Genomic DNA, 26,549 nt, shown 5'->3' on the forward strand with positions numbered 1-26,549 from the left:
GGTTGTGCGTGTTGGCTTCACTTGAGTTCAATTTGGTATTTTGGTCAAAAGCGCATGTGGTGAAATTCCACAAAGTAGGATGGGCAAACACATTTCTTTAAACTATGAGTGTCAATTGGGCTCTCGAAATGGCAGGGAAAAGATGCACAGCAAAACGAAAATACGTAGATGAACACAGGACGTTTTAATCAGAGTGGGAAAGTTTCTATTTTTTGTTGAACGTGATGGCAAACCATTCTGCCTGATATGTCAGACCTCAGCGCATTTCAAAGATTCAAATCTTCAGCGCCATGCACTTCAGCTCACTCCATGCTAACATTGATCAGGCGTCGAACCCGCATCATCATGCTTAAGAGGTGGCCATGCTAACCAGTGCGCCATTATGTCAACGCATAATAACTAAGTCTACTGGTCAAAACAGCGGTTACTATATGACGTCGCTACGTCGTGGTCACGTGACGCAGACAAGACGTCAATGGACGTGGGCAGAGTTAACTTGTTTAAAAGGGAGTAGGCAGAAGAAATATTTAATTTATTTAAATCTATTTTGAGTGCACACCATTATGCCAATGCATAACAACTGTAAATCTACTAAACAAAACAGCGGTTGCTATATGACATCTGCCACGTCGTGGTCACGTGACATACGTGACGTCGATGGGCGTAACTTTCGCCGGAATTCAAATCCGCGGGGAGAGTTAACTTGTTTAAAAGAGAGTGGGCAGAAGAATTATTTAATTTATTTAAATCTATTTGGTGTGTGCGCCATTATGTCAATGCATAACAACTGTAAGTCTACTAAACAAAACAGCGGTTGCTATTTGACGTCTGCCACGTCGTGGTCACGTGACGCGGACGTGACGTCGACGCCTACTTTACATCCCACCGATCACAGGACTCCTCGGCTGCATAACCGTGCCCCCTTCCCAACCAATCGGATTTGCTATACGCGAAAACGACGCCAATGGAAAGAGCTTCCGCCCAAATTTAAATCCGTGGGCGTGGCTCGCAGCAGGAAGTAGGAAAATGGCGGCGATGTTGACAAAGACACAGCGGATGGTAACATACGACTAACAAGAGAAATATTTTTATTTTCTGCTTGCAACTGGACCGTCCAGAGCGTACACGGTAAGTACAACTCATCGTTTTTAAAAAGAAGTACTTTTGTTGCCCTGAAAAGCGAGTGAGCGTGGCGTTTGTGGGGGACGTCGAATTTCGACGATTCTTTCTGGTCAACGGTTGTAAATGATTGTGTTGATTAAAAAAGAAAACTTGATGTAACTCTACTTTTAACTGCCGTTTCAGATAGATTTGGAATTGCATCACATCCAATTTTGCCTAGAGCGTACACGGTAAGTAACACTCGTTGTGTTTAAGGAGATTTACGTTTGTAATAGCAGAAGTGTAGCCGCGTTGCGTTGTACGTGTGAATGTTGGTCCGGGCGAAATGTTAATGTTTAATTTCATTCCTTTAGGTTCCACGGTGTTTGTTGGCTGCAAGTTTTCCACTGCAAGAAGAGGCTCATATCATTGACCAGGAGCGAGCTACAATGGTGAGTAGCCATAACATTTATGTTAAACACTTCCTATTTCATGTCTAACAGTACTTGATTTAACAAATAACCATAAATAAATACAGTGTGGGCACTGAAGTTAACATATGTGATTATACTGCCTAATCTGTCACCGAGTAGATTGTTGCAAAGTAATATAAGATCCAAAGTTGTAATTCAGAATAGTTTTCAAAAGAAGGCCATTAGAATTATATACAAGTCTGATTACCCTGAACAAGCTATTAATTAAATCACAAATTCTTCAATTCAAAGATTTGGTAGATTATCAGACAAATAATGTCTAACAGTAATTGATTTAACACATCACGATAAGTAGATTGAGTGTGGGCACTCTCAAGTTAACATATGTGATTATACTGCCTAATCTGTTACAGAGTATGTTGTTGCCAAGTAATGTAGAATAGATCCAAAGTAGTAATCCAGAATAGTTTTGAAGAGGCCATTAGAATGATAAACAAATCTGATTACCTTGAACATAATAACAAGCTAAGTGTTTAATATGTCCTATGAAGTCAAAATTGGGCACCATCATGTGGTGAAATTTGGAATTGCATCACATCCAATTTTGCCTGGGAACAAACAGATTACATAAATCTTAGTTTTGAATAAGCCACTCCTTCTCAAACAAGTAAACTCTGCCCATTTTGCGCAGTAGATGTTCTGTTAATATCTAGTATTTATACAAAGTCATAATTTAAATTGCTTTCAACCTTCATTCATCGGTTCAACCAACATTACTCGCTCTTATTACCAACTTGTATTGATTTAACTAAGCGTTTAATACTTCCTATCAGGTCTCAAATCGAGATTTGGCAAAATACAATTTCAGCAAATCCAATTTTGCCAGGGAACAAAAATAGATTAAATAAACTAAATAAGTCCTCTTCCCATTAAATAAATCAGAAAAGTCTGTCTTGTAACCAGTCCTCTTCAAACAAGTAAAGTCTGCCCATTTTGTGCCGTAGATTTTGTGTCTATGCCTAGTATTTAAACAAAATCATAATTTAAACGACTTCTTTCCTTCATTCACTTTGGAAATTTGGAATTGCAGCAAATCGAATTTTGGCAGGGAACAAAAATAGATCAATTAAACTAAATAAGTCTTCTTCCCATTAAATAAATTAAAAAAGTCTGTCTTGTAACCAGTCCTTTTCAAACAAGTAAAGTCTGCCCATTTTGTGCCGTCGATTTTGTGTTAATGCCTAGTATTTATACAAAATCATAATTTAAAGGACTTCATTCCTTCATTCACTTTGGAAATTTGGAATTGCAGCACATCAAATTTTGCCTGGGAAGAAAAGTAGATTAAATAAATTTAATAAGTCTTACTACTTCCCATTAAATAAATTAAATACGTCTTACTTGTTCCCACTCCTTTTCAAAACAGTAGTTTAAAACGAGGGCCCTTCACTCAATCTTTAACCTCAACCCCGCACGTTGTGTTGTATCTGTGAATGTTGGTTGTGGCCAAATGATAGTTTTCTTTCATTCGTTTAGGTTCCAAGAAAACTTGATGTAACTCTACTTTTAACTGCCGTTTCAGATAAGCGGGTATTACGTCGCAGTCAAATGCCGCGGATATGACGTAATTGCCCGAACCTCCGCCAAAATTCAAATCTGTTGGCGCGATGGCCGTGAGCCACTGAGCAGCGACGATTATCAACAGAAATATCTTTATTTTCTGCTTGCAACTGGACCGTCTAGAGCGTACACGGTAAGTAACACTCATTGTGTTTAAGGAGATTTACGTTTGTAATAGCAGAAGTGTAGCCGCGTTGCGTTGTACGTGTGAAAATTGGTCGAGGCGAAATGTTAATGTTTAATTTCATTCCTTTAGGTTCCACGGTGTTTGTTGGCTGCAAGTTTTCCACTGCAAGAAGAGGCTCGTATCATTGACCAGGAGCGAGCTACAATGGTGAGTAGCCATAACATTTATGTTAAACACTTCCTATTTCATGTCTAACAGTACTTGATTTAACAAATAACCATAAATAAATACAGTGTGGGCACTGAAGTTAACATATGTGATTATACTGCCTAATCTGTCACGGAGTAGATTGTTGCAAAGTAATATAAGATCCAAAGTTGTAATTCAGAATAGTTTTCAAAAGAAGGCCATTAGAATTATATACAAGTCTGATTACCCTGAACAAGCTATTAATTAAATCACAAATTCTTCAATTCAAAGATTTGGTAGATTATCAGACAAATAATGTCTAACAGTAATTGATTTAACACATCACGATAAGTAGATTGAGTGTGGGCACTCTCAAGTTAACATATGTGATTATACTGCCTAATCTGTTACAGAGTATGTTGTTGCCAAGTAATGTAGAATAGATCCAAAGTAGTAATCCAGAATAGTTTTGAAGAGGCCATTAGAATGATAAACAAATCTGATTACCTTGAACAGAATAACAAGCTAAGTGTTTAATATGTCCTATGAAGTCAAAATTGGGCACCATCATGTGGTGAAATTTGGAATTGCATCACATCCAATTTTGCCTGGGAACAAACAGATTACATAAATCTTAGTTTTGAATAAGCCACTCCTTCTCAAACAAGTAAACTCTGCCCATTTTGCGCAGTAGATGTTCTGTTAATATCTAGTATTTATACAAAGTCATAATTTAAATTGCTTTCAACCTTCATTCATCGGTTCAACCAACATTACTCGCTCTTATTACCAACTTGTATTGATTTAACTAAGCGTTTAATACTTCCTATCAGGTCTCAAATCGAGATTTGGCAAAATACAATTTCAGCAAATCCAATTTTGCCAGGGAACAAAAATAGATTAAATAAACTAAATAAGTCCTCTTCCCATTAAATAAATCAGAAAAGTCTGTCTTGTAACCAGTCCTCTTCAAACAAGTAAAGTCTGCCCATTTTGTGCCGTAGATTTTGTGTCTATGCCTAGTATTTAAACAAAATCATAATTTAAACGACTTCTTTCCTTCATTCACTTTGGAAATTTGGAATTGCAGCAAATCGAATTTTGGCAGGGAACAAAAATAGATCAATTAAACTAAATAAGTCTTCTTCCCATTAAATAAATTAAAAAAGTCTGTCTTGTAACCAGTCCTTTTCAAACAAGTAAAGTCTGCCCATTTTGTGCCGTCGATTTTGTGTTAATGCCTAGTATTTATACAAAATCATAATTTAAAGGACTTCATTCCTTCATTCACTTTGGAAATTTGGAATTGCAGCACATCAAATTTTGCCTGGGAAGAAAAGTAGATTAAATAAATTTAATAAGTCTTACTACTTCCCATTAAATAAATTAAATACGTCTTACTTGTTCCCACTCCTTTTCAAAACAGTAGTTTAAAACGAGGGCCCTTCACTCAATCTTTAACCCCAACCCCGCACGTTGTGTTGTATCTGTGAATGTTGGTTGTGGCCAAATGATAGTTTTCTTTCATTCGTTTAGGTTCCAAGAAAACTTGATGTAACTCTACTTTTAACTGCCGTTTCAGATAAGCGGGTATTACGTCGCAGTCATGTGCCGTGGATATGACGTAATTGCCCGAACCTCCGCCAAAATTCAAATCTGTTGGCGCGATGGCCGTGAGCCACTGAGCAGCGACGATTATCAACAGAAATATCTTTATTTTCTGCTTGCAACTGGACCGTCTAGAGCGTACACGGTAAGTAACACTCATTGTGTTTAAGGAGATTTACGTTTGTAATAGCAGAAGTGTAGCCGCGTTGCGTTGTACGTGTGAAAATTGGTCGAGGCGAAATGTTAATGTTTAATTTCATTCCTTTAGGTTCCACGGTGTTTGTTGGCTGCAAGTTTTCCACTGCAAGAAGAGGCTCGTATCATTGACCAGGAGCGAGCTACAATGGTGAGTAGCCATAACATTTATGTTAAACACTTCCTATTTCATGTCTAACAGTACTTGATTTAACAAATAACCATAAATAAATACAGTGTGGGCACTGAAGTTAACATATGTGATTATACTGCCTAATCTGTCACGGAGTAGATTGTTGCAAAGTAATATAAGATCCAAAGTTGTAATTCAGAATAGTTTTCAAAAGAAGGCCATTAGAATTATATACAAGTCTGATTACCCTTAACATAACAACAAGCTATTGATTAAATCACAAATTCTTCAATTCAAAGATTTGGTAGATTATCAGACAAATAATGTCTAACAGTAATTGATTTAACACATCACGATAAGTAGATTGAGTGTGGGCACTCTCAAGTTAACAGATATGATTATACTGCCTAATCTGTTACAGAGTATGTTGTTGCCAAGTAATGTAGAATAGATCCAAAGTAGTAATCCAGAATAGTTTTGAAGAGGCCATTAGAATAATAAACAAATCTGATTACCTTGAACATAATAACAAGCTAAGTGTTTAATATGTCCTATGAAGTCAAAATTGGGCACCATCATGTGGTGAAATTTGGAATTGCATCACATCCAATTTTGCCTGGGAACAAACAGATTAAATAAATCTTAGTTTTGAATAAGCCACTCCTTCTCAAACAAGTAAACTCTGCCCATTTCGCGCAGTAGATGTTCTGTTAATATCTAGTATTTATACAAAGTCATAATTTAAATTGCTTTCAACCTTCATTCATCGGTTCAACCAACATTACTCGCTCTTATTACCAACTTGTATTGATTTAACTAAGCGTTTAATACTTCCTATCAGGTCTCAAGGCAAGATTTGGCAAAATACAATTTCAGCAAATCCAATTTTGCCAGGGAACAAAAATAGATTAAATAAACTAAATAAGTCTTCTTCCCATTAAATAAATCAGAAAAGTCTGTCTTGTAACCAGTCCTCTTCAAACAAGTAAAGTCTGCCCATTTTGTGCCGTAGATTTTGTGTCTATGCCTAGTATTTAAACAAAATCATAATTTAAACGACGTCTTTCCTTCATTCACTTTGGAAATTTGGAATTGCAGCAAATCGAATTTTGCCAGGGAACAAAAATAGATCAATTAAACTAAATAAGTCTTCTTCCCATTAAATAAATTAAAAAAGTCTGTCTTGTAACCAGTCCTTTTCAAACAAGTAAAGTCTGCCCATTTTGTGCCGTCGATTTTGTGTTAATGCCTAGTATTTATACAAAATCATAATTTAAAGGACTTCATTCCTTCATTCACTTTGGAAATTTGGAATTGCAGCACATCAAATTTTGCCTGGGAAGAAAAGTAGATTAAATAAATTTAATAAGTCTTACTACTTCCCATTAAATAAATTAAATACGTCTTACTTGTTCCCACTCCTTTACAAAAAAGTAGTTTAAAACGAGGTCCCTTCACTCAACCTTTAACCCTATTTATTCACCTTCTAGGCTAAGTGTTAAAGGCTAAGTGTTAAAGGCTAAGTGTTAAAGGCTAAGTGTTAGAGGCTAAGTGCCAGAGGCTAGGCGCCAGAGGCGAGTTTTTGTGGGCTGAAGTTTTAGTGGGGTTAGTGTGAATACAATCCAAAAGAATACAACAGAATACAATACAATAGAATATAATACATAGATTAAATTCAATAGCTCTTACTACTTCCCATTAAATAAATTAAATACGTCTTACTTGTTCCCAATCCTTTTCAAAAAAGTAGTTTAAAACGAGGGCCCTTCACTCAACCTTTAACCTCAACCCCGCACGTCACATTGTGTTGTATCTGTGAATGTTGGTTGTGGCCAAATGATAGTTTTCTTTCATTCGTTTAGGTTCCACGGTGTTTGTTGGCTATGTTTTCCACTGTCAGAAGGATGAAAATACAAAGTACAACGCTTGGACGTGGGCGAAGACGTCACCGGTGAGTCCTTCCTTCCTATTTATTTACCTTCTAGATGCTAGAGGCTAAGTGTTAGAGGCTAAGTGTTAGAGGCTAAGTGTTAAACACAATACGAACAACACAACGATACTGCACTGAACAACACGATACCGCACTGAGAAACACGATACCGCACTGAACAACACGATACCGCACTGAACAACACCATGCCGCACTGAACACCATGCCACACTGAACAACACCATCCCGCACTGAACAACCCCATGCCGCACTAAACAACACCATGCCGCACTGAACAACACCATGCCTCACTGAACGACACCATGCCGCACTGAAAGACACCATGCCGCACTGAACGACACCATGCCGCACTGAAAGACACCATCCCGCACTGAACACCATGCCGCACTGAACAACACCATCCTGCACTGAACAACACCATCCCGCACTGAACAACACCATGCCGCACTGAACAACATTATGCCGCACTGAACATTATGCCGCACTGAACATCACCATGCCGCACTGAACAACACCATGCCGCACTGAACAACATTATGCCGCACTGAACAACACCATGCCGCACTGAACAACACCATGCCGCACTGAACAACACCATGCCGCACTGAACAACATTATGCCGCACTGAACAACACCATGCCGCACTGAACAACACCATCCTGCACTGAACAACACCATTCCGCATTGAACACCATGCCGCACTGAACAACACCATCCCGCACTGAACAACACCATCCCGCACTGAACAACACCATGCCGCACTGAACAACATTATGCCGCACTGAACAACATTATGCCGCACTGAACAACACCATGCCGCACTGAACAACACCATGCCGCACTGAACAACACCATGCCGCACTGAACAACATTATAACGCACTGAACAACACCATCCCGCACTGAACAACACCATGCCGCACTAAACAACATTATGCCGCACTGAACAACATTATGCCGAAATGAACAACACCATGCCGCACTGAACAACACCATGCCGCATTGAACAACACCATCCTGCACTGAACAACACCATCCCGCACTGAACAACACCATCCCGCATTGAACAACACCATCCTGCACTGAACAACACCATGCGCACTGAACAACACCATGCCGCACTGAACAACACCATTCCGCACTGAACAACACCATGCCGCACTGAACAACACCATCCTGCACTGAACAACACCATCCCGCACTGAACAACACCATGCCGCATTGAACAACACCATCCTGCACTGAACAACACCATCCTGCACTGAACAACACCATGCCGCACTGAACAACACCATGCCGCACTGAACAACACCATGCCGCACTGAACAACACCATGCCGCACTGAACAACATTATGCCGCACTGAACAACATTATGTCGCACTGAACAACACCATGCCGCACTGAACAACACCATGCCGCACTGAACAACATTATGCCGCACTGAAAAACACCATGCCGCACTGAACAACACCATCCCGCACTGAACAACACCATGCCGCATTGAACAACACCATGCCGCACTGAACAACACCATGCTGCACTGAACAACATTATGCTGCACTGAACAACACGATCCTGCATTGAACAACACCATGCCGCACTGAACAACACCATCCTGCACTGAACAACACCATCCTGCACTGAACAACACCACCCCGCACTGAACAACACGATCCCGCATTGAACACCATCCCGCACTGAACAACACCATGCCGCACTGAACAACACCATCCTGCACTGAACAACACCATCCCGCACTGAACAACACCATGCCGCACTGAACAACACCATGCCGCACTGAACAACACCATGCCGCAATGAACAACACCATCCCGCACTGAACAACATTATGCCGCACTGAACAACATTATGCCGCACTGAACAACACCATGCCGCACTGAACAACACCATGCCGCACTGAACAACACCATCCTGCACTGAACAACACCATCCCGCACTGAACAACACCATGCCGCACTGAACAACATTATGGCGCACTGAACAACATTATGCCGCACTGAACAACACCATGCCGCACTGAACAACACCATGCCGCAATGAACAACACCATGCCGCAATGAACAACACCATCCCGCACTGAACAACACCATGCCGCACTGAGCAACACCATGCCGCACTGAACAACACCATCCTGCACTGAACAACACCATGCCGCACTGAACAACACCATTCCGCACTGAACAACACCATGCCGCACTGAACAACATTACGCTGCACTGAACAACACCATGCCGCACTGAACAACACCATGCCGCACTGAACAACACCATGCCGCATTGAACAACACCATGCCGCATTGAACAACACCATGCCGCACTGAACAACACCATCCTGCACTGAACAACACCATGCCGCATTGAACAACACCATGCCGCACTGAACAACACCATCCTGCACTGAACAACACCATCCCGCACTGAACAACACCATCCCGCATTGAACAACACCATCCTGCACTGAACAACACCATGCCGCACTGAACAACACCATGCCGCACTGAACAACACCATTCCGCACTGAACAACACCATGCCGCACTGAACAACACCATCCCGCACTGAACAACACCATCCCGCACTGAACAACACCATCCTGCACTGAACAACACCATCCTGCACTGAACAACACCATCCTGCACTGAACAACACCATGCCGCACTGAACAACACCATGCCGCACTGAACAACACCATGCCGCACTGAACAACACCATGCCGCACTGAACAACATTATGCCGCACTGAACAACATTATGTCGCACTGAACAACACCATGCCGCACTGAACAACACCATGCCGCACTGAACAACATTATGCCGCACTGAAAAACACCATGCCGCACTGAACAACACCATCCCGCACTGAACAACACCATGCCGCATTGAACAACACCATGCCGCACTGAACAACACCATGCTGCACTGAACAACATTATGCTGCACTGAACAACACGATCCTGCACTGAACAACACCATGCTGCACTGAACAACATTATGCTGCACTGAACAACACGATCCTGCATTGAACAACACCATGCCGCACTGAACAACACCATCCTGCACTGAACAACACCATCCTGCACTGAACAACACCACCCCGCACTGAACAACACGATCCCGCATTGAACACCATCCCGCACTGAACAACACCATGCCGCACTGAACAACACCATTCCGCACTGAACAACACCATGCCGCACTGAACAACACCATGCCGCACTGAACAACACCATGCCGCACTGAACAACACCATGCCGCACTGAACAACATTATGCCGCACTGAACAACACCATGCCGCACTGAACAACACCATCCCGCACTGAACAACACCATGCCGCATTGAACAACACCATGCCGCACTGAACAACACCATCCTGCACTGAACAACACCATCCCGCACTAAACAACACCATGCCGCACTGAACAACATTATGGCGCACTGGACAACATTATGCCGCACTGAACAACACCATGCCGCACTGAACAACACCATGCCGCACTGAACAACACCATGCCGCACTGAACAACACCATGCCGCACTGAACAACATTATGCCGCACTGAACAACACCATGCCGCACTGAACAACACCATGCCGCACTGAACAACACGATCCCGCATTGAACAACACCATCCTGCACTGAACAACACCATGCCGCACTGAACAACACCATGCCGCACTGAACAACACCATTCCGCACTGAACAACACCATGCCGCACTGAACGACACCATCCTGCACTGAACAACACCATCCCGCACTGAACAACACCATGCCGCATTAAACAACACCATGCCGCACTGAACAACACCATCCTGCACTGAACAACACCATGCCGCACTGAACAACACCATGCCGCACTGAACAACACCATGCCGCACTGAACAACATTATGCCGCACTGAACAACATTATGCCGCACTAAACAACATTATGTCGCACTGAACAACACCATGCCGCACTGAACAACACCATGCTGCACTGAACAACATTATGCCGCACTGAACAACACGATCCCGCATTGAACAACACCATCCCGCAGTGAACAACACCATGCCGCATTGAACAACACCATGCCGCACTGAACAACACCATGCTGCACTGAACAATATTATGCTGCACTGAACAACACGATCCTGCATTGAACAACACCATGCCGCACTGAACAACACCATCCTGCACTGAACAACACCATGCCGCACTGAACAACACCATGCCGCACTGAACAACATTATGCCGCACTGAAAAACACCATGCCGCACTGAACAACACCATCCCGCACTGAACAACACCATGCCGCATTGAACAACACCATGCCGCACTGAACAACACCATGCTGCACTGAACAACATTATGCTGCACTGAACAACACGATCCTGCATTGAACAACACCATGCCGCACTGAACAACACCATCCTGCACTGAACAACACCATCCTGCACTGAACAACACCACCCCGCACTGAACAACACGATCCCGCATTGAACAACAACATCCCGCACTGAACAACACCATGCCGCACTGAACAACACCATTCCGCACTGAACAACACCATGCCGCACTGAACAACAACATCCCGCACTGAACAACACCATCCCGCACTAAACAACACCATGCCGCACTGAACAACATTATGGCGCACTGGACAACATTATGCCGCACTGAACAACACCATGCCGCACTGAACAACACCATGCCGCACTGAACAACACCATGCCGCACTGAACAACACCATGCCGCACTGAACAACATTATGCCGCACTGAACAACACCATGCCGCACTGAACAACACCATGCCGCACTGAACAACACGATCCCGCATTGAACAACACCATCCTGCACTGAACAACACCATGCCGCACTGAACAACACCATGCCGCACTGAACAACACCATTCCGCACTGAACAACACCATGCCGCACTGAACAACACCATCCTGCACTGAACAACACCATTCCGCACTGAACAACACCATGCCGCATTGAACAACACCATGCCGCACTGAACAACACCATCCTGCACTGAACAACACCATGCCGCACTGAACAACACCATGCCGCACTGAACAACACCATGCCGCACTGAACAACATTATGCCGCACTGAACAACATTATGCCGCACTAAACAACATTATGTCGCACTGAACAACACCATGCCGCACTGAACAACACCATGCTGCACTGAACAACATTATGCCGCACTGAACAACACGATCCCGCATTGAACAACACCATCCCGCAGTGAACAACACCATGCCGCATTGAACAACACCATGCCGCACTGAACAACACCATGCTGCACTGAACAACATTATGCTGCACTGAACAACACGATCCTGCATTGAACAACACCATGCCGCACTGAACAACACCATCCTGCACTGAACAACACCTTTCCACACTGAACAACACTATGCCGCACTGAACAACATTATGCCGCACTGAACAACACCATGCCGCACTGAACAACACCATGCCGCACTGAACAACACCATGCCGCACTGAACAACACCATGCCGCAATGAACAACACCATCCCGCACTGAACAACACCATGCCGCATTGAACAACACCATGCCGCACTGAACAACACCATCCCGCACTGAACAACACCACCCCGCACTGAACAACACGATCCCGCATTGAACAACACCATCCCGGACTGAACAACACCATGCCGCACTGAACAACACCATTCCGCACTGAACAACACCATGCCGCACTGAACAACACCATGCCGCACTGAACAACACCATGCCGCACTGAACAACACCATGCCGCACTGAACAACACCATGCCGCAATGAACAACACCATCCCGCACTGAACAACACCATGCCGCATTGAACAACACCATGCCGCACTGAACAACACCATCCCGCACTGAACAACACCACCCCGCACTGAACAACACGATCCCGCATTGAACAACACCATCCCGGACTGAACAACACCATGCCGCACTGAACAACACCATTCCGCACTGAACAACACCATGCCGCACTGAACAACACCATGCCGCACTGAACAACACCATGCCGCACTGAACAACATTATGCCGCACTGAACAACACCATGCCGCACTGAACAACACCATCCCGCACTGAACAACACCATGCCGCATTGAACAACACCATGCCGCACTGAACAACACCATCCTGCACTGAACAACACCATCCCGCACTGAACAACACCATGCCGCACTGAACAACATTATGGCGCACTGAACAACATTATGCCGCACTGAACAACACCATGCCGCACTGAACAACACCATGCCGCACTGAACAACACCATGCCGCACTGAACAACATTATGCCGCACTGAACAACATTATGCCGCACTGAACAACACCATGCCGCACTGAACAACACCATGCCGCACTGAACAACACCATGCCGCACTGAACAACACGACGTCGCACTGAACAACACGACGCCGCACAGAACAACACGACGCCGCACAGAATAACACAATACCGCACAGAACAACACAATACCGCACAAACAGTTTTAGATAATATTACGTCGCAGTCATGTGACGCGGACATGACGTCAATAGGCGGAACTCACGGCAAAATTATAATCCGTGGGCGTGGCTTGCAACAGGAAGTAGGAAAGCGGCAGTTCTGGCAAACAAGACACAGCTGTTAGTAACACGATGACTAACAAGGCAAATATTTTTGTTTTCAGCTTGCAACTTGACCGTCTAGAGCGTTCAAGGTAATTACAACTGTTTTTTTTTAGCCCTGAAAAGCAAGGGAGTGTGGCGTTTGGGAGGAATGTCGAACTCGGCGTCTGCTTCCAGCCACAGACGCCAAATTTCGACGATTATTTCGACTGGTCAACGGTTGTAAATTATTGCGTTGACTAAAAACTTTATTTAACTCTACTCTTAACTTTGCCGTTTCAGATATACGGGTATTACACCGCGGAAATGACGTCAATAGGCTGAACTCTCGCCAAAATTCAAATCTGTGGGCGCAATGGCCTTGAGCGAGACACCGGATACAAACACGACGCTTATCAACAGAAATATCTTTATTTTCCGCTTGCAAGTGGACCGTCTAGAGCGTACACGGTAAGTACAACTCATTGTGTTTAAAAAGATTTACGTTTGTGTAGTTTGCGTTGCGTTGTATCTGTGAATGTTGGTTGAGGCTAAATGTTAATGTTTAATTTCATTCCTTTAGGTTCCACGGTGTTTGTTGGCTGTATGTTTTCCACTGCAAGAAGAGGCTCGTATCATTGACCAGCAGGAGCTACAATGGTGAGTACCCCTTTCGTCTTCCATTTATGTTAAACACTTCCTATTTCATGTCTAACAGTACTCGATTTAACAAATAACCATAAATAAATACAGTGTGGGCAGTCACGTTAACATATGTGATTATCCTGCCTAATATGTTTATCACAAATATGTCACTAATCACTAATATGTTTATTTGTTTATCACAACACCTTTGGACCTTCAGCAATCGATTATTTACCTTCATCTACATAGAGACAGAACGATGGTGTCTTAAACATCTCATTCATTTCACCAAATAACTTCACGCAGGTGGATAACGGCCGTCTCGGTCACGCTATGTTGCGTGATGCAGTTTTGAAGAACCAAATGCATTTATTCAATGAATAAGTCAAGCTAGTTCTATGTTTATGATGTTGTAAGTTACGGTACCGATTGAAGTTGAGTTCGAAGCCAGTGGAAAACAGCGCTGCGTTTGTGCTCTCCAGGTACAAATGTTGTGATCTCTGACTGACGACCGGGCGAGACTCGAGTAAGAGATGTCCAAACGAGCTCCGGCAGGGCGGGCCAAGGCGGAGCGAACGGACGCCCTTCAGGCCGCCAATGACGAGCTGAGAACCAAACTGATGGACGTCCAGTTAGAACTTCAGCAGGAGAAGAACAAGGTGAAAACCTCAACAGACAGACACTGCCTGCCTCCCTGCCTGCCTCCCTGCCTGCCTCCCTGCCTGCCTCCCTCCCTCCCTCCCAGTTTTCCCGATGTAGATTAGACATGCGTGTGCCATGACTGTGTCAGCCTACATCAACAAATGCACCGAGGACGTCAGCACCACTAAGAATATCATCACCCGGGGCAACCAACGACCCTGGATGACTGAGGAGGTACGTCAAACGCTACGAGCGCGGAACTCTGCCTTCAAGTCTGGCGACAAGGAGACACTGAGGACAGCGAGAGCCAACTTGAACCGTGCCATCAGGATAGCGAAGCGAGACCGCAGTCGAAAATTTCAGGATCGTTTCCACGACGTCAAAAACATCAGGAGTATGTGGCAAGGCATACGGGCGATTACAGACTACAACTCACCCTCCCCCCCCCCCGGTGGGTGTAGTTGATGCTGACTTTCTAAATGGTCTAAATAACTTCTTTGGGAGGTTCGAGGCACTAAACGGCACTCCAGCAGTTAAAACTGTCCCCCATCAGGAAGAGGAGGTACTCTGCCTTGACTCCGCCGATGTGTTGAAGACCCTGAGGAGAGTCAACCCCTGTAAGGCCCCTGGCCCCGACAACATTCCTGGGCGTGTGTTCAGGGAATGTGCAAGTCATCTGGCTGGGGTCATCACAGACATTTTTAACACCTCGCTGGGCCAAGCCACAGTGCCGGCGTGCTTTAAGACTGCCTCCATCATTCCGGTGCCGAAGAAACCTCAAATCACCTCATTTAATGATTACCGGCCTGTTGCACTGACTCCGGTTATGATGAAGTGCTTCGAAAGGCTGCTTAAAGGTCACATCGTTTCCAGACTCCCCCTATTATTTGACCCGTTCCAGTTTGCCGACCGGCAAAACCGCTCCACTCAGGACGCCATCTCCTCCGTTCTTCACCTGAGCCTGGCTCACCTGGAGGAGAAGAACACCCATGTGCGGAGGCTGTTCCTGGACTTCAGCTCAGCGTTTAACACCATCATCCCACAGCATCTGGTAGGAAAATTGGAACACCTGGGCTTCAACACCCCCCTTCGCAACTGGCTGCTAGACTTCCTCACCAACAGACCTCAGTCAGTCCGGGTCGGACAGAACACCTCTGATGTCATCACCCTCAGCACAGGCTCCCTTCAGGGCTGCGTCCTGAGCCCCCTGCTGTGCACCCTGATGACACACGACTGCGTCCTCAGGTTCACCACCAATCACATCGTGAAGTCAGCAGACGACACAACGGTGGTGGGGCTCATCAGAGACAACAACGACCTGGACTACAGAGAGGAGGTGGAGCAGCTGGTGGGCTGGTGCAGAGAAAACAGCCTGATCCTGAATGAGGAGAAGATGAAGGAGATCATCGTCGACTTCAGGAAAAAACAGCCTCACCACGCTCCACTGATCATCAACAGCTCAGCTGTGGAGGTGGTCAGCACCACCAAATTCCTGGGGGTCCACATCACAGAAGACCTCACCTGGACTATGAACACTACGGCACTGGTCAAGAGGGCACAGAAGCGCTTGTACTTCCTGCGGAGGATGAGGAGAGCCCACCTGCCCCCACCCATCATGAGGACGTTCTACAGGAGCACCATAGAGAGCATTCTGACAAGCTGTCTCTCTGTGTGGTGTGGAGGCTGCACCGCCTCCGATTGGAAGAACGTGAGGAGAGTGGTGAGGACAGCAGAGAGGATCATAGGGGCTCCTCTTCCCTCCATTCAGGACATTTCATCTCAGCGCTGCATGTCCCGTGCCCGTAACATCATCAATGACCCATCACACCCCCACCATGGACTGTTCTCCCTGCTGCCCTCTGGGAAGAGGTTTGCAGCATCCGCTGCAGGTCCACCAGGTTCTGCAACAGCTTTTTCCCTGCTGTCATCAGACTGTTGAACACTAGAACTGTTGAGCTCTAAACTGAACTCTGCATCACACATTCACAGAACTGTACTTTATGACACTACGGACCTCTATCTTGCACTATCTCGCACTACCAACTTTACTGAACTTGTATAAACCCTTTAAATAGAAGTTTAATACATGGTTTAGCATTCCTCTGCACACTCTTGAATACTGTTTTGCCTACTTGCACTATTGCATAATTATCACTGCTGCACTTTATACTTATTTTTAATATATATATATATATATATATATAGTATATATGTATATATATATATTTTCATAGGATATGTTACTTCTATTCAACTGCAATATCACTACTTTGTTGTAAGACGTATGCAACGGAATTTCGTTTTGTATGCACCATGTGCAGACAAGATGACAATAAAGTTTGTCTAAGTCTAAGTCATGTCAGGTCAGCTGTCTGGAGAGAGAGAGAAGTCAGGACCTGCGGGCGGAGCACCACCGTGCCACCGCCGCCATGACGGAACTCAAAAGCAAACTCCATGAGGAGAAGCAGAAAGAGTTAGCCATTACCAGGGAGACATTACTGCGGCAGCATGAAATGGAGCTGATGAGAGTGATCAAAATCATAGATGGAGAGATCCAGCGACTGAATGCCTTGGTCCTCAGCCTGAGGGACGGCTCCATGGACAAGGTGATCCGCTCTATCCGTGTCTGACTATCCGCACGCCACGTCGGGCTTCGATGCGGCCGCTACCGTATTGTGTAGCTTGTCCCCAGTAAGCGTCGCGGTGCTCCGTTGCGGTCTCAACGGCCCGGTGTGGCGCAATGTCTGCTCAGGTGAGGAGGGGGGGCGCTTTGCTGGCGGAGGTGGAGGAGACGCGGCGGTGTCGGGAGACCGAGCGGTGTCGCCTCCACCAGGAGCGCGGAAGAAGCCCTGGCAGCGGCCCAGCAGGCCTGGCAGTCCCGAGCGGCCGAGCTCCGATCGGCTCATCACCAGCATCGGGAGGAGCTGAGCCGAACCAAGAGAGACTGCGAGAGGGAGATCCGCCGACTGGTAGGACTGATCAGATGCGCGGTGCGTGGCTATGTTCCCAATTTCGTTGTATACCTGCAGTGCAATGACACCTAAGGCATTCTATTCTATTCTATTTCACAAGAAGAAAATGTCCGGTTGCTCGCTTCGCTTTTGTCACAGCAAAGGTGTTCTAGTCGATTCCAGAAAAAAATTGGCCGGTTGCTCTCTTTGTTTTTGTCACAATTCTGGCAAATGAGTTTGCCCGCCTGCCTGAGCGCTCCCCGTTTGTACATCCAGACGGATGAGATCAAGCTGAAAGACAGAGCGGTTAGTGTTTTGGATGAAGCCCTGGGGCCGGCCACGTCCACCGCCTTCAGCTGCAGACTCAGGCTGCCGAGCAGCAGATCGCTGCCCTGAGGGATTCCCAAAGGGCGGGCCTAAACTACCCTGGAAGTGGGGTCAACGCCGCTACTAGCAATCCTCTTCATTGCGTAAGCCACCTCATCACACACTTGCAGTACGCATGACTTAGTTCGTTGCTGGAGGAAGGTAGCACAAAAACAGTTTTGAACTTTGAACGAGTGCTTGTGTGTGTGTGTTGCGGGGCGTTTTCAGTCTCAGGAGGATCGGGACACGCGACGGTTTCATCTGAAAATCGCTGAGCTCAGCGCAGTCATCAGGAAACTGGAGGATCGAAACGCCCTGCTTTCTGAAGAGCGCAATGAACTGGTAATTTATTGACGGCACGCTTGAAGGTTTGCGCTACGTTTGATGCGCGCCATCCAGCGAGGCACCCATTGCGCTTGCTTATTAGTTGAGCGGCGCGGCGAGTCGGTTGCCTGGTAGATGTCTTTTATTGGGAGCCAAAGCCACGATTCCGTTCAAACCGATGCAAAAGGAATGGATACGTTCTGGCCCGCGTGTTGTGCGTCTTTCACATCCCGCACTTCATGCTTGCAGCTAAAGCGACTGAGAGAAACAGAAAGCCAGTTTCTGCCACTCCTGTACAAAAACAAACGCCTGAGCAGGAAGAATGAAGAACTCTCGCTGGTGCTGTGTCGCCTTGAAAACAAAGTGCGCTTTGTCACCCAGGAGAACGAGGAGATGGCAAGCTTGGTAAGTCGACGCGGACAACGGCGGCGTGCCAACAGAGTCCACTGCATTTGTGTTCCACAGAGAAGGCCTAGTTCGCTCAATGACCTGGACCGCGGTTGCGGCCAGCAGGACGGTGAAATGGAGTTCCTTCAAGTTGTGGAGCAGCGGCACATCATCGACGACTTGTCCAAGGTCTTCAGGCAGGCGACTCGGTGCACGTACGGCAGCGCCGCGCTCGCTCGCTGTCGCCAGGAAACCTTTTCCGTCCAAAGCTTGGCCGGCGGCCGCCATCCAAAAAATTGGCCCCTTAAATTCCGACCTTTCAAGCAGGAACATTGTGCGCACGCGTTTGAACACGCTTTAGACTTGTTTTGCCGTTTTCAGCAGCTCAAAGCTCCCGTTTTGTCAGCGCCTTTGCCACTCGCTGTGCGCTGAAAACGACGGACTTGCCCGGCTGCTCAGCCCGTCAACCATGAGCCGCGAGCGCGACGTCATTGTCCGTAGGCAGCTAGTGGCAAAATGCACCCTGTTAGAGTTGCGCTCGCTCCAACTTATTTTGCAAGAACCACACGGGAGACAAGTAAGTTCTTTTGGACACCTGCAGGTGGAGAGTCCATCCGTTGTACGAATGAAGTCTGACTCTCGGCTCCTGCACGAGCATTTTAATTAAGAGAAACAGGGTGGGTGTAAGAGTGGATTGAATAGAGGAAGCCCTTGACCTCTAGTCAAAACATAGCAAGGGGTGTTTTACGACTTTGTGTAGGAAGGGATAAGCGATAGGGATAAATAAGGGATAAATAATATTATTTATTACAGGTCGCAGTCAAAGTCAAAGCAACACAATGATACGATAAAGATAATCTGGAAAACCCTGACACACCCTGTAGTTGTCACTTTTGGAAAAGACGAGCGTCCCTCCAATCATCGCCGGTGACGTGTTTTTCAGGCTCTGGAGACAGGAGCTCATGTCAGAAATGTCATTGTGAGTCGCGTTTGTTTCTGCGCCGGAGCCGTTCGTTCCCTTTGCATCCAAAGAATCTCAAAGGCGGATTATTTGTGTCGACAGGAGAGAGATTTGCTGCTACGATACCGACGTCGAGAATCTCTGAGGAGGAACAAAGCGTGAGGTCCTGCAAGGTGAGTCTGTTTGTTTGCGGCTGCTTGGTGTTGCGCAAGATGAAATGGCCTTTTTCTCGCTATCGTTCCTCTCGTCGATTCATCGTGAGGTGTCGCTTCAGTTTGTTCAGAGAGATGTTTGCTTCCGCGCCCGCAGGTCATCGAAACATTTTACGGCTACGACGAAGACGTGTTGGTGGACTCGGACGGATCGTCCTTGTCTTTTCACACCGACAGAACCCCCGACACGGAACCCGAAGAGGTAGCCCGCCATTTCTGCCAGCGTATTGGCACCAAACATTCCTCTTCAGCCTGGAATCGGACTCGTCTTTGCGTCGCGGGTGCTTTGTCGCCGGTCTGACTGATTCTGGTACTAGTGCTGTGTTGCATTGGTGTGTGCATGAAGAGGCGGAGCTTCGCTACCGCCAGCTGACGCAAGAATATCAAGCGCTGCAACGAGCCTACGCTCTGCTAGCCCAGACCAGCGAAAGGGGACTACGACGCCGAGAAGGAGATCAAGGTGGCGCCCCTTCCCGCAACCCCCGGCCGGGTCGCAGCCTCCCCGTTCTCACCCAGCCTCGGGTGTTCTCTGGTCTGAAAGGAGGAGGAGGAGCCTCCCCCGTCTTGAAGTTTCTGCAAGTCCGTTTCCCAGACGGCCTCAGCCCTTTGCAGATCTACTGCGAGGCCGAGGGCGTGAGCGTACGTAAGGCGTCCCTCGCAACCCTAACCTTAACCTTTCCTCAGAAAGCCAGTTTCTGCCACTCCTGTACAAAAACAAACGCCTGAGCAGGAAGAATGAAGAACTCTCGCTGGTGCTGTGTCGCCTTGAAAACAAAGTGCGCTTTGTCACCCAGGAGAACGAGGAGATGGCAAGCTTGGTAAGTCGACGCGGACAACGGCGGCGTGCCAACAGAGTCCACTGCATTTGTGTTCCACAGAGAAGGCCTAGTTCGCTCAATGACCTGGACCGCGGTTGCGGCCAGCAGGACGGTGAAATGGAGTTCCTTCAAGTTGTGGAGCAGCGGCACATCATCGACGACTTGTCCAAGGTCTTCAGGCAGGCGACTCGGTGCACGTACGGCAGCGCCGCGCTCGCTCGCTGTCGCCAGGAAACCTTTTCCGTCCAAAGCTTGGCCGGCGGCCGCCATCCAAAAAATTGGCCCCTTAAATTCCGACCTTTCAAGCAGGAGCATTGTGCGCACGCGTTTGAACACGCTTTAGACTTGTTTTGCCGTTTTCAGCAGCTCAAAGCTCCCGTTTTGTCAGCGCCTTTGCCACTCGCTGTGCGCTGAAAACGACGGACTTGCCCGGCTGCTCAGCCCGTCAACCATGAGCCGCGAGCGCGACGTCATTGTCCGTAGGCAGCTAGTGGCAAAATGCACCCTGTTAGAGTTGCGCTCGCTCCAACTTATTTTGCAAGAACCACACGGGAGACAAGTAAGTTCTTTTGGACACCTGCAGGTGGAGAGTCCATCCGTTGTACGAATGAAGTCTGACTCTCGGCTCCTGCACGAGCATTTTAATTAAGAGAAACAGGGTGGGTGTAAGAGTGGATTGAATAGAGGAAGCCCTTGACCTCTAGTCAAAACATAGCAAGGGGTGTTTTACGACTTTGTGTAGGAAGGGATAAGCGATAGGGATAAATAAGGGATAAATAATATTATTTATTACAGGTCGGAGTCAAAGTCAAAGCAACACAATGATACGATAAAGATAATCTGGAAAACCCTGACACACCCTGTAGTTGTCACTTTTGGAAAAGACGAGCGTCCCTCCAATCATCGCCGGTGACGTGTTTTTCAGGCTCTGGAGACAGGAGCTCATGTCAGAAATGTCATTGTGAGTCGCGTTTGTTTCTGCGCCGGAGCCGTTCGTTCCCTTTGCATCCAAAGAATCTCAAAGGCGGATTATTTGTGTCGACAGGAGAGAGATTTGCTGCTACGATACCGACGTCGAGAATCTCTGAGGAGGAACAAAGCGTGAGGTCCTGCAAGGTGAGTCTGTTTGTTTGCGGCTGCTTGGTGTTGCGCAAGATGAAATGGCCTTTTTCTCGCTATCGTTCCTCTCGTCGATTCATCGTGAGGTGTCGCTTCAGTTTGTTCAGAGAGATGTTTGCTTCCGCGCCCGCAGGTCATCGAAACATTTTACGGCTACGACGAAGACGTGTTGGTGGACTCGGACGGATCGTCCTTGTCTTTTCACACCGACAGAACCCCCGACACGGAACCCGAAGAGGTAGCCCGCCATTTCTGCCAGCGTATTGGCACCAAACATTCCTCTTCAGCCTGGAATCGGACTCGTCTTTGCGTCGCGGGTGCTTTGTCGCCGGTCTGACTGATTCTGGTACTAGTGCTGTGTTGCATTGGTGTGTGCATGAAGAGGCGGAGCTTCGCTACCGCCAGCTGACGCAAGAATATCAAGCGCTGCAACGAGCCTACGCTCTGCTAGCCCAGACCAGCGAAAGGGGACTACGACGCCGAGAAGGAGATCAAGGTGGCGCCCCTTCCCGCAACCCCCGGCCGGGTCGCAGCCTCCCCGTTCTCACCCAGCCTCGGGTGTTCTCTGGTCTGAAAGGAGGAGGAGGAGCCTCCCTCCTCCTCCTTTCAGACCAGAGAAAAGCTGATGGTAGAAATGGGTCACTATCAAAGCAGAGTAGCAGATCTGGAGTCAGCGCTGAAGCAACAAGGACAGGTAAGCTCATCAATGAGCACACCTTTTTCTCAGACAAAATAGCTACATTCTTCAGTCACTCATCCGTCTGGCATTACTGGACCAACCCCCCCCCCCCCCCCCCCCCCCCCCCGAACGTGGCTGGGAAAATGCGGAGAAAAGCAAATGTCATTTTCCAGTCAACCAAAGAATTTGTGGATGAAAATGACACAACATTCCAAAGCTGTCCACGCGTTTGTCTCTTCTAGAATGTCAAGTGGGTGGAGGAGAAGCAGCTGCTGCGTCAGAGCAATCAGCAGTTGGCCGAAAAGGTGACGGAAAGAAAGGCGCTGGGCGGAGTCGCTTGGCGTCACACCTGTCGGGAAGCCCCGCAGATGAGGTCTGACTGTCTTTTCAGGTCAGGCGGATGGAGGCGGAAGAAGCGCGTCTGAAAGAGCACATCCAGGATATCCGAGACCAAAACGAACTGCTTGAGTTCCGCATCCTGGAGCTGGAGGTGGGAAGACTCGCACAAGCGTGTTGAGGCCAGAGATGTGACGGACGGACGGACGGACGGACGGATGCATGCCTCTGCCTTTCAGGAGAGGGAGTGGCGCTCCCCCGTCTTGAAGTTTCTGCAAGTCCGTTTCCCAGACGGCCTCAGCCCTTTGCAGATCTACTGCGAGGCCGAGGGCGTGAGCGTACGTAAGGCGTCCCTCGCAACCCTAACCTTAACCCGAGGTCCCAGAACACCTTACATTGCTCCTTGCGCCTTTCCCCCGGACATCGTCATCAGTGATCTGATGAAGAAGCTGGACATCCTGGGCTATAACGCCGTAAGTGTATGTCGAACTCCTTATGTTCGCACTCCACGAGACTCGGCGGCTCAAATGTGACTTTTGGAAGGCTTTGCGCTGAAAGAAGCTTGTTGACGCTGTGCCTTTGGGCTCTTGCAGAATCTCACCAACGAGGAGCAGGTGGTCGTGATTCACGCCAGGACCCTTCTCACCCTAGCCGAGAAGGTAACGCGCACGTCCACGCACGCTCTCGCATTCTGCTTATGTGACAGCAGCCTTTCCTCAGTGGTTAGAATACATCAAAGTGACCAAGTCAGCACTTCAACAGAAGATGTTGGACATTGAAAGTGAGAAGGTAGACAGACACGCGACATCAGCCAAGGGGAACTCCGGCAATGTGCCCCAACAATTCTGACCTTGAGCTGTGCTAGGATATGTTCTGCAAGCAGAAGGGCTACCTGGATGAAGAGTTGGACTTCAGGAAGTGTTCCATGGACCAGGCTCATAAGGTAAGCCGCCCTCAAATCTCCCGCCGGACCACTGATGGACGAGGATTGCGGCCCAGAGGATCCTGGAGCTGGAGGCCATGTTGTACGAGGCGCTACCGCAGCGGGACTGCCCCGCCACGGACGGCGAAAAAGCCAGCCACGCTGGCGTGAATGACGTGCTGACGGCGGATCAGAGAGAAGAGCTTAGGAGCGCCGTGGACCAATGGAAGCGAGCCCTGATGTGCGAGTTGAGGGAGCGCGACGCTTGCATCCTCCAAGAGAGAATGGATCTGCTGCACAGCGCGCAACAGGTAAGGGCCCAAAGCCAGCCCGGCACTTACTTGCACGCTTACTGGCTTTTGAATGCCACTTTCCATTTGTCCGTCCTAGAGGAACAAAGAGCTGAAAGAATTCATCGAAGCTCAGAAGAGACAAATCAAACAATTGGAGGAGAAGTTTCTGTTTCTCTTTCTATTCTTCTCCTTGGCCTTCATTCTGTGGCCCTAACACCAGCTGGTGAGTGAGCTCCAGCGGCACCGCACTCGACACCTCCGATACACTGCCAGCCGGTCTCAGACGTTGGCAGACGCTCCGATGCCAACGTATACCCCCCGCCACGGTGACAGAGGCACCGCGTCACACCGGCGCTCATCCAATCAGAAGGCAGGAAAAGCAAATTCACATGCAGGGCACTTTTGAACCAGAAGAGAGCGCCACAAAAAACGGTTGTTGCCCCAAACGCGCACTAAAAAGGGTCAGAATAACAAGAGTCCCACTGGCCAGCCGGGGCCACCCGTCCAGCTGTTTCTTCAGGGGGGAAAAAAATTGGAGTCACCGGTGAGTACATTTTGCATTTAGCTCTGCTTTTCTGCTTCTGTCTTCAAGTGTGTGGCATCCTGCGATCAAAGAGTCAGCCAACCCCAAAGCGGTTGACCTCAACGTCCCACCACCATGCCTACCAGAGCAGGTGACGTGATGCTTTGGACATCCTTCCGTCTCAGATGCCCAAAAGTACTCTTTGCCACATCTGCGGCAATACGGTGTCTTTTCAAAGGTGCAAATAAATCCAGCGTGGGCGGAACACGCACGTCTTCGGTTTTTCCCGCTTTGTTTGTGTGACAGCTGTTGTGAAAATTTTATACAAATAAAGTTGTATAGTACAGGTTTGGCCAAGCCGCAACTCCCGAACCGCATGCGGCTCTTTTATGTTCATATCAACATTTGTGTGTGTGTGTGTGTGTGTGTGTGTGTGGGGGGGGGTTGTGCGTGTTGGCTTCACTTGAGTTCAATTTGGTATTTTGGTCAAAAGCGCATGTGGTGAAATTCCACAAAGTAGGATGGGCAAACACATTTCTTTAAACTATGAGTGTCAATTGGGCTCTCGAAATGGCAGGGAAAAGATGCACAGCAAAACGAAAATACGTAGATGAACACAGGACGTTTTAATCAGAGTGGGAAAGTTTCTATTTTTTGTTGAACGTGATGGCAAACCATTCTGCCTGATATGTCAGACCTCAGCGCATTTCAAAGATTCAAATCTTCAGCGCCATGCACTTCAGCTCACTCCATGCTAACATTGATCAGGCGTCGAACCCGCATCATCATGCTTAAGAGGTGGCCATGCTAACCAGTGCGCCATTATGTCAACGCATAATAACTAAGTCTACTGGTCAAAACAGCGGTTACTATATGACGTCGCTACGTCGTGGTCACGTGACGCAGACAAGACGTCAATGGACGTGGGCAGAGTTAACTTGTTTAAAAGGGAGTAGGCAGAAGAAATATTTAATTTATTTAAATCTATTTTGAGTGCACACCATTATGCCAATGCATAACAACTGTAAATCTACTAAACAAAACAGCGGTTGCTATATGACATCTGCCACGTCGTGGTCACGTGACATACGTGACGTCGATGGGCGTAACTTTCGCCGGAATTCAAATCCGCGGGGAGAGTTAACTTGTTTAAAAGAGAGTGGGCAGAAGAATTATTTAATTTATTTAAATCTATTTGGTGTGTGCGCCATTATGTCAATGCATAACAACTGTAAGTCTACTAAACAAAACAGCGGTTGCTATTTGACGTCTGCCACGTCGTGGTCACGTGACGCGGACGTGACGTCGACGCCTACTTTACATCCCACCGATCACAGGACTCCTCGGCTGCATAACCGTGCCCCCTTCCCAACCAATCGGATTTGCTATACGC

General features: G+C 47.3%; 2 protein-coding genes and 3 long non-coding RNA genes across 6 annotated transcripts; all 5 read left to right on the forward strand.

The window, feature by feature from the left end:
* The first annotated feature begins 1,490 nt into the window (after positions 1-1,490).
* On the forward strand, positions 1,491-15,995 carry LOC148378067 (uncharacterized). The gene is made up of 11 exons (XM_088368034.1): positions 1,491-1,553; positions 3,118-3,288; positions 3,412-3,489; positions 5,054-5,224; positions 5,348-5,425; positions 7,270-7,358; positions 14,062-14,091; positions 14,282-14,449; positions 14,562-14,638; positions 14,844-14,929; positions 15,106-15,995. The coding sequence occupies exons 1-8, from the start codon at positions 1,551-1,553 to the stop codon at positions 14,307-14,309; spliced, it is 648 nt and encodes a 215-aa protein (XP_088224160.1). The 5' UTR covers positions 1,491-1,550; the 3' UTR covers positions 14,310-14,449; positions 14,562-14,638; positions 14,844-14,929; positions 15,106-15,995.
* Positions 15,996-18,539: 2,544 nt separating this feature from the next.
* LOC148378068 (uncharacterized) lies at positions 18,540-19,682 on the forward strand. Its single transcript, XR_015856202.1, has 3 exons — positions 18,540-18,686; positions 18,811-18,924; positions 19,156-19,682. It is a non-coding gene; the product is annotated as an uncharacterized LOC148378068 (long non-coding RNA).
* Positions 19,683-20,356: 674 nt separating this feature from the next.
* Positions 20,357-21,506, forward strand: LOC148378069 (uncharacterized). The gene is made up of 4 exons (XR_015856219.1): positions 20,357-20,427; positions 20,564-20,668; positions 20,813-20,926; positions 21,008-21,506. It is a non-coding gene; the product is annotated as an uncharacterized LOC148378069 (long non-coding RNA).
* Positions 21,507-21,677: 171 nt separating this feature from the next.
* LOC148378070 (uncharacterized) lies at positions 21,678-22,899 on the forward strand. The gene is made up of 4 exons (XR_015856218.1): positions 21,678-22,245; positions 22,330-22,400; positions 22,537-22,641; positions 22,786-22,899. It is a non-coding gene; the product is annotated as an uncharacterized LOC148378070 (long non-coding RNA).
* A 90-nt stretch (positions 22,900-22,989) lies between these two features.
* LOC148378071 (janus kinase and microtubule-interacting protein 3-like) lies at positions 22,990-25,223 on the forward strand. Of its 2 annotated transcripts, none has more exons than XM_088368030.1 (9): positions 22,990-23,097; positions 23,325-23,387; positions 23,474-23,572; positions 23,658-23,897; positions 24,012-24,077; positions 24,139-24,207; positions 24,284-24,361; positions 24,418-24,651; positions 24,731-25,223. In XM_088368030.1, the coding sequence occupies exons 1-9, from the start codon at positions 23,029-23,031 to the stop codon at positions 24,845-24,847; spliced, it is 1,035 nt and encodes a 344-aa protein (XP_088224156.1). In that variant the 5' UTR covers positions 22,990-23,028; the 3' UTR covers positions 24,848-25,223. The 2 variants fall into 2 exon arrangements, with proteins under 2 accessions (XP_088224156.1, XP_088224157.1); XM_088368031.1 differs by having other exon boundaries at positions 23,658-23,891.
* Positions 25,224-26,549: the final 1,326 nt, after the last annotated feature.

Source organism: Syngnathus floridae, unplaced genomic scaffold, assembly GCF_059516105.1.
Source record: "Syngnathus floridae isolate MCC-2025c unplaced genomic scaffold, RoL_Sflo_1.0 HiC_scaffold_66, whole genome shotgun sequence".
Classification (NCBI taxonomy): Eukaryota; Metazoa; Chordata; class Actinopteri; order Syngnathiformes; family Syngnathidae; genus Syngnathus; species Syngnathus floridae.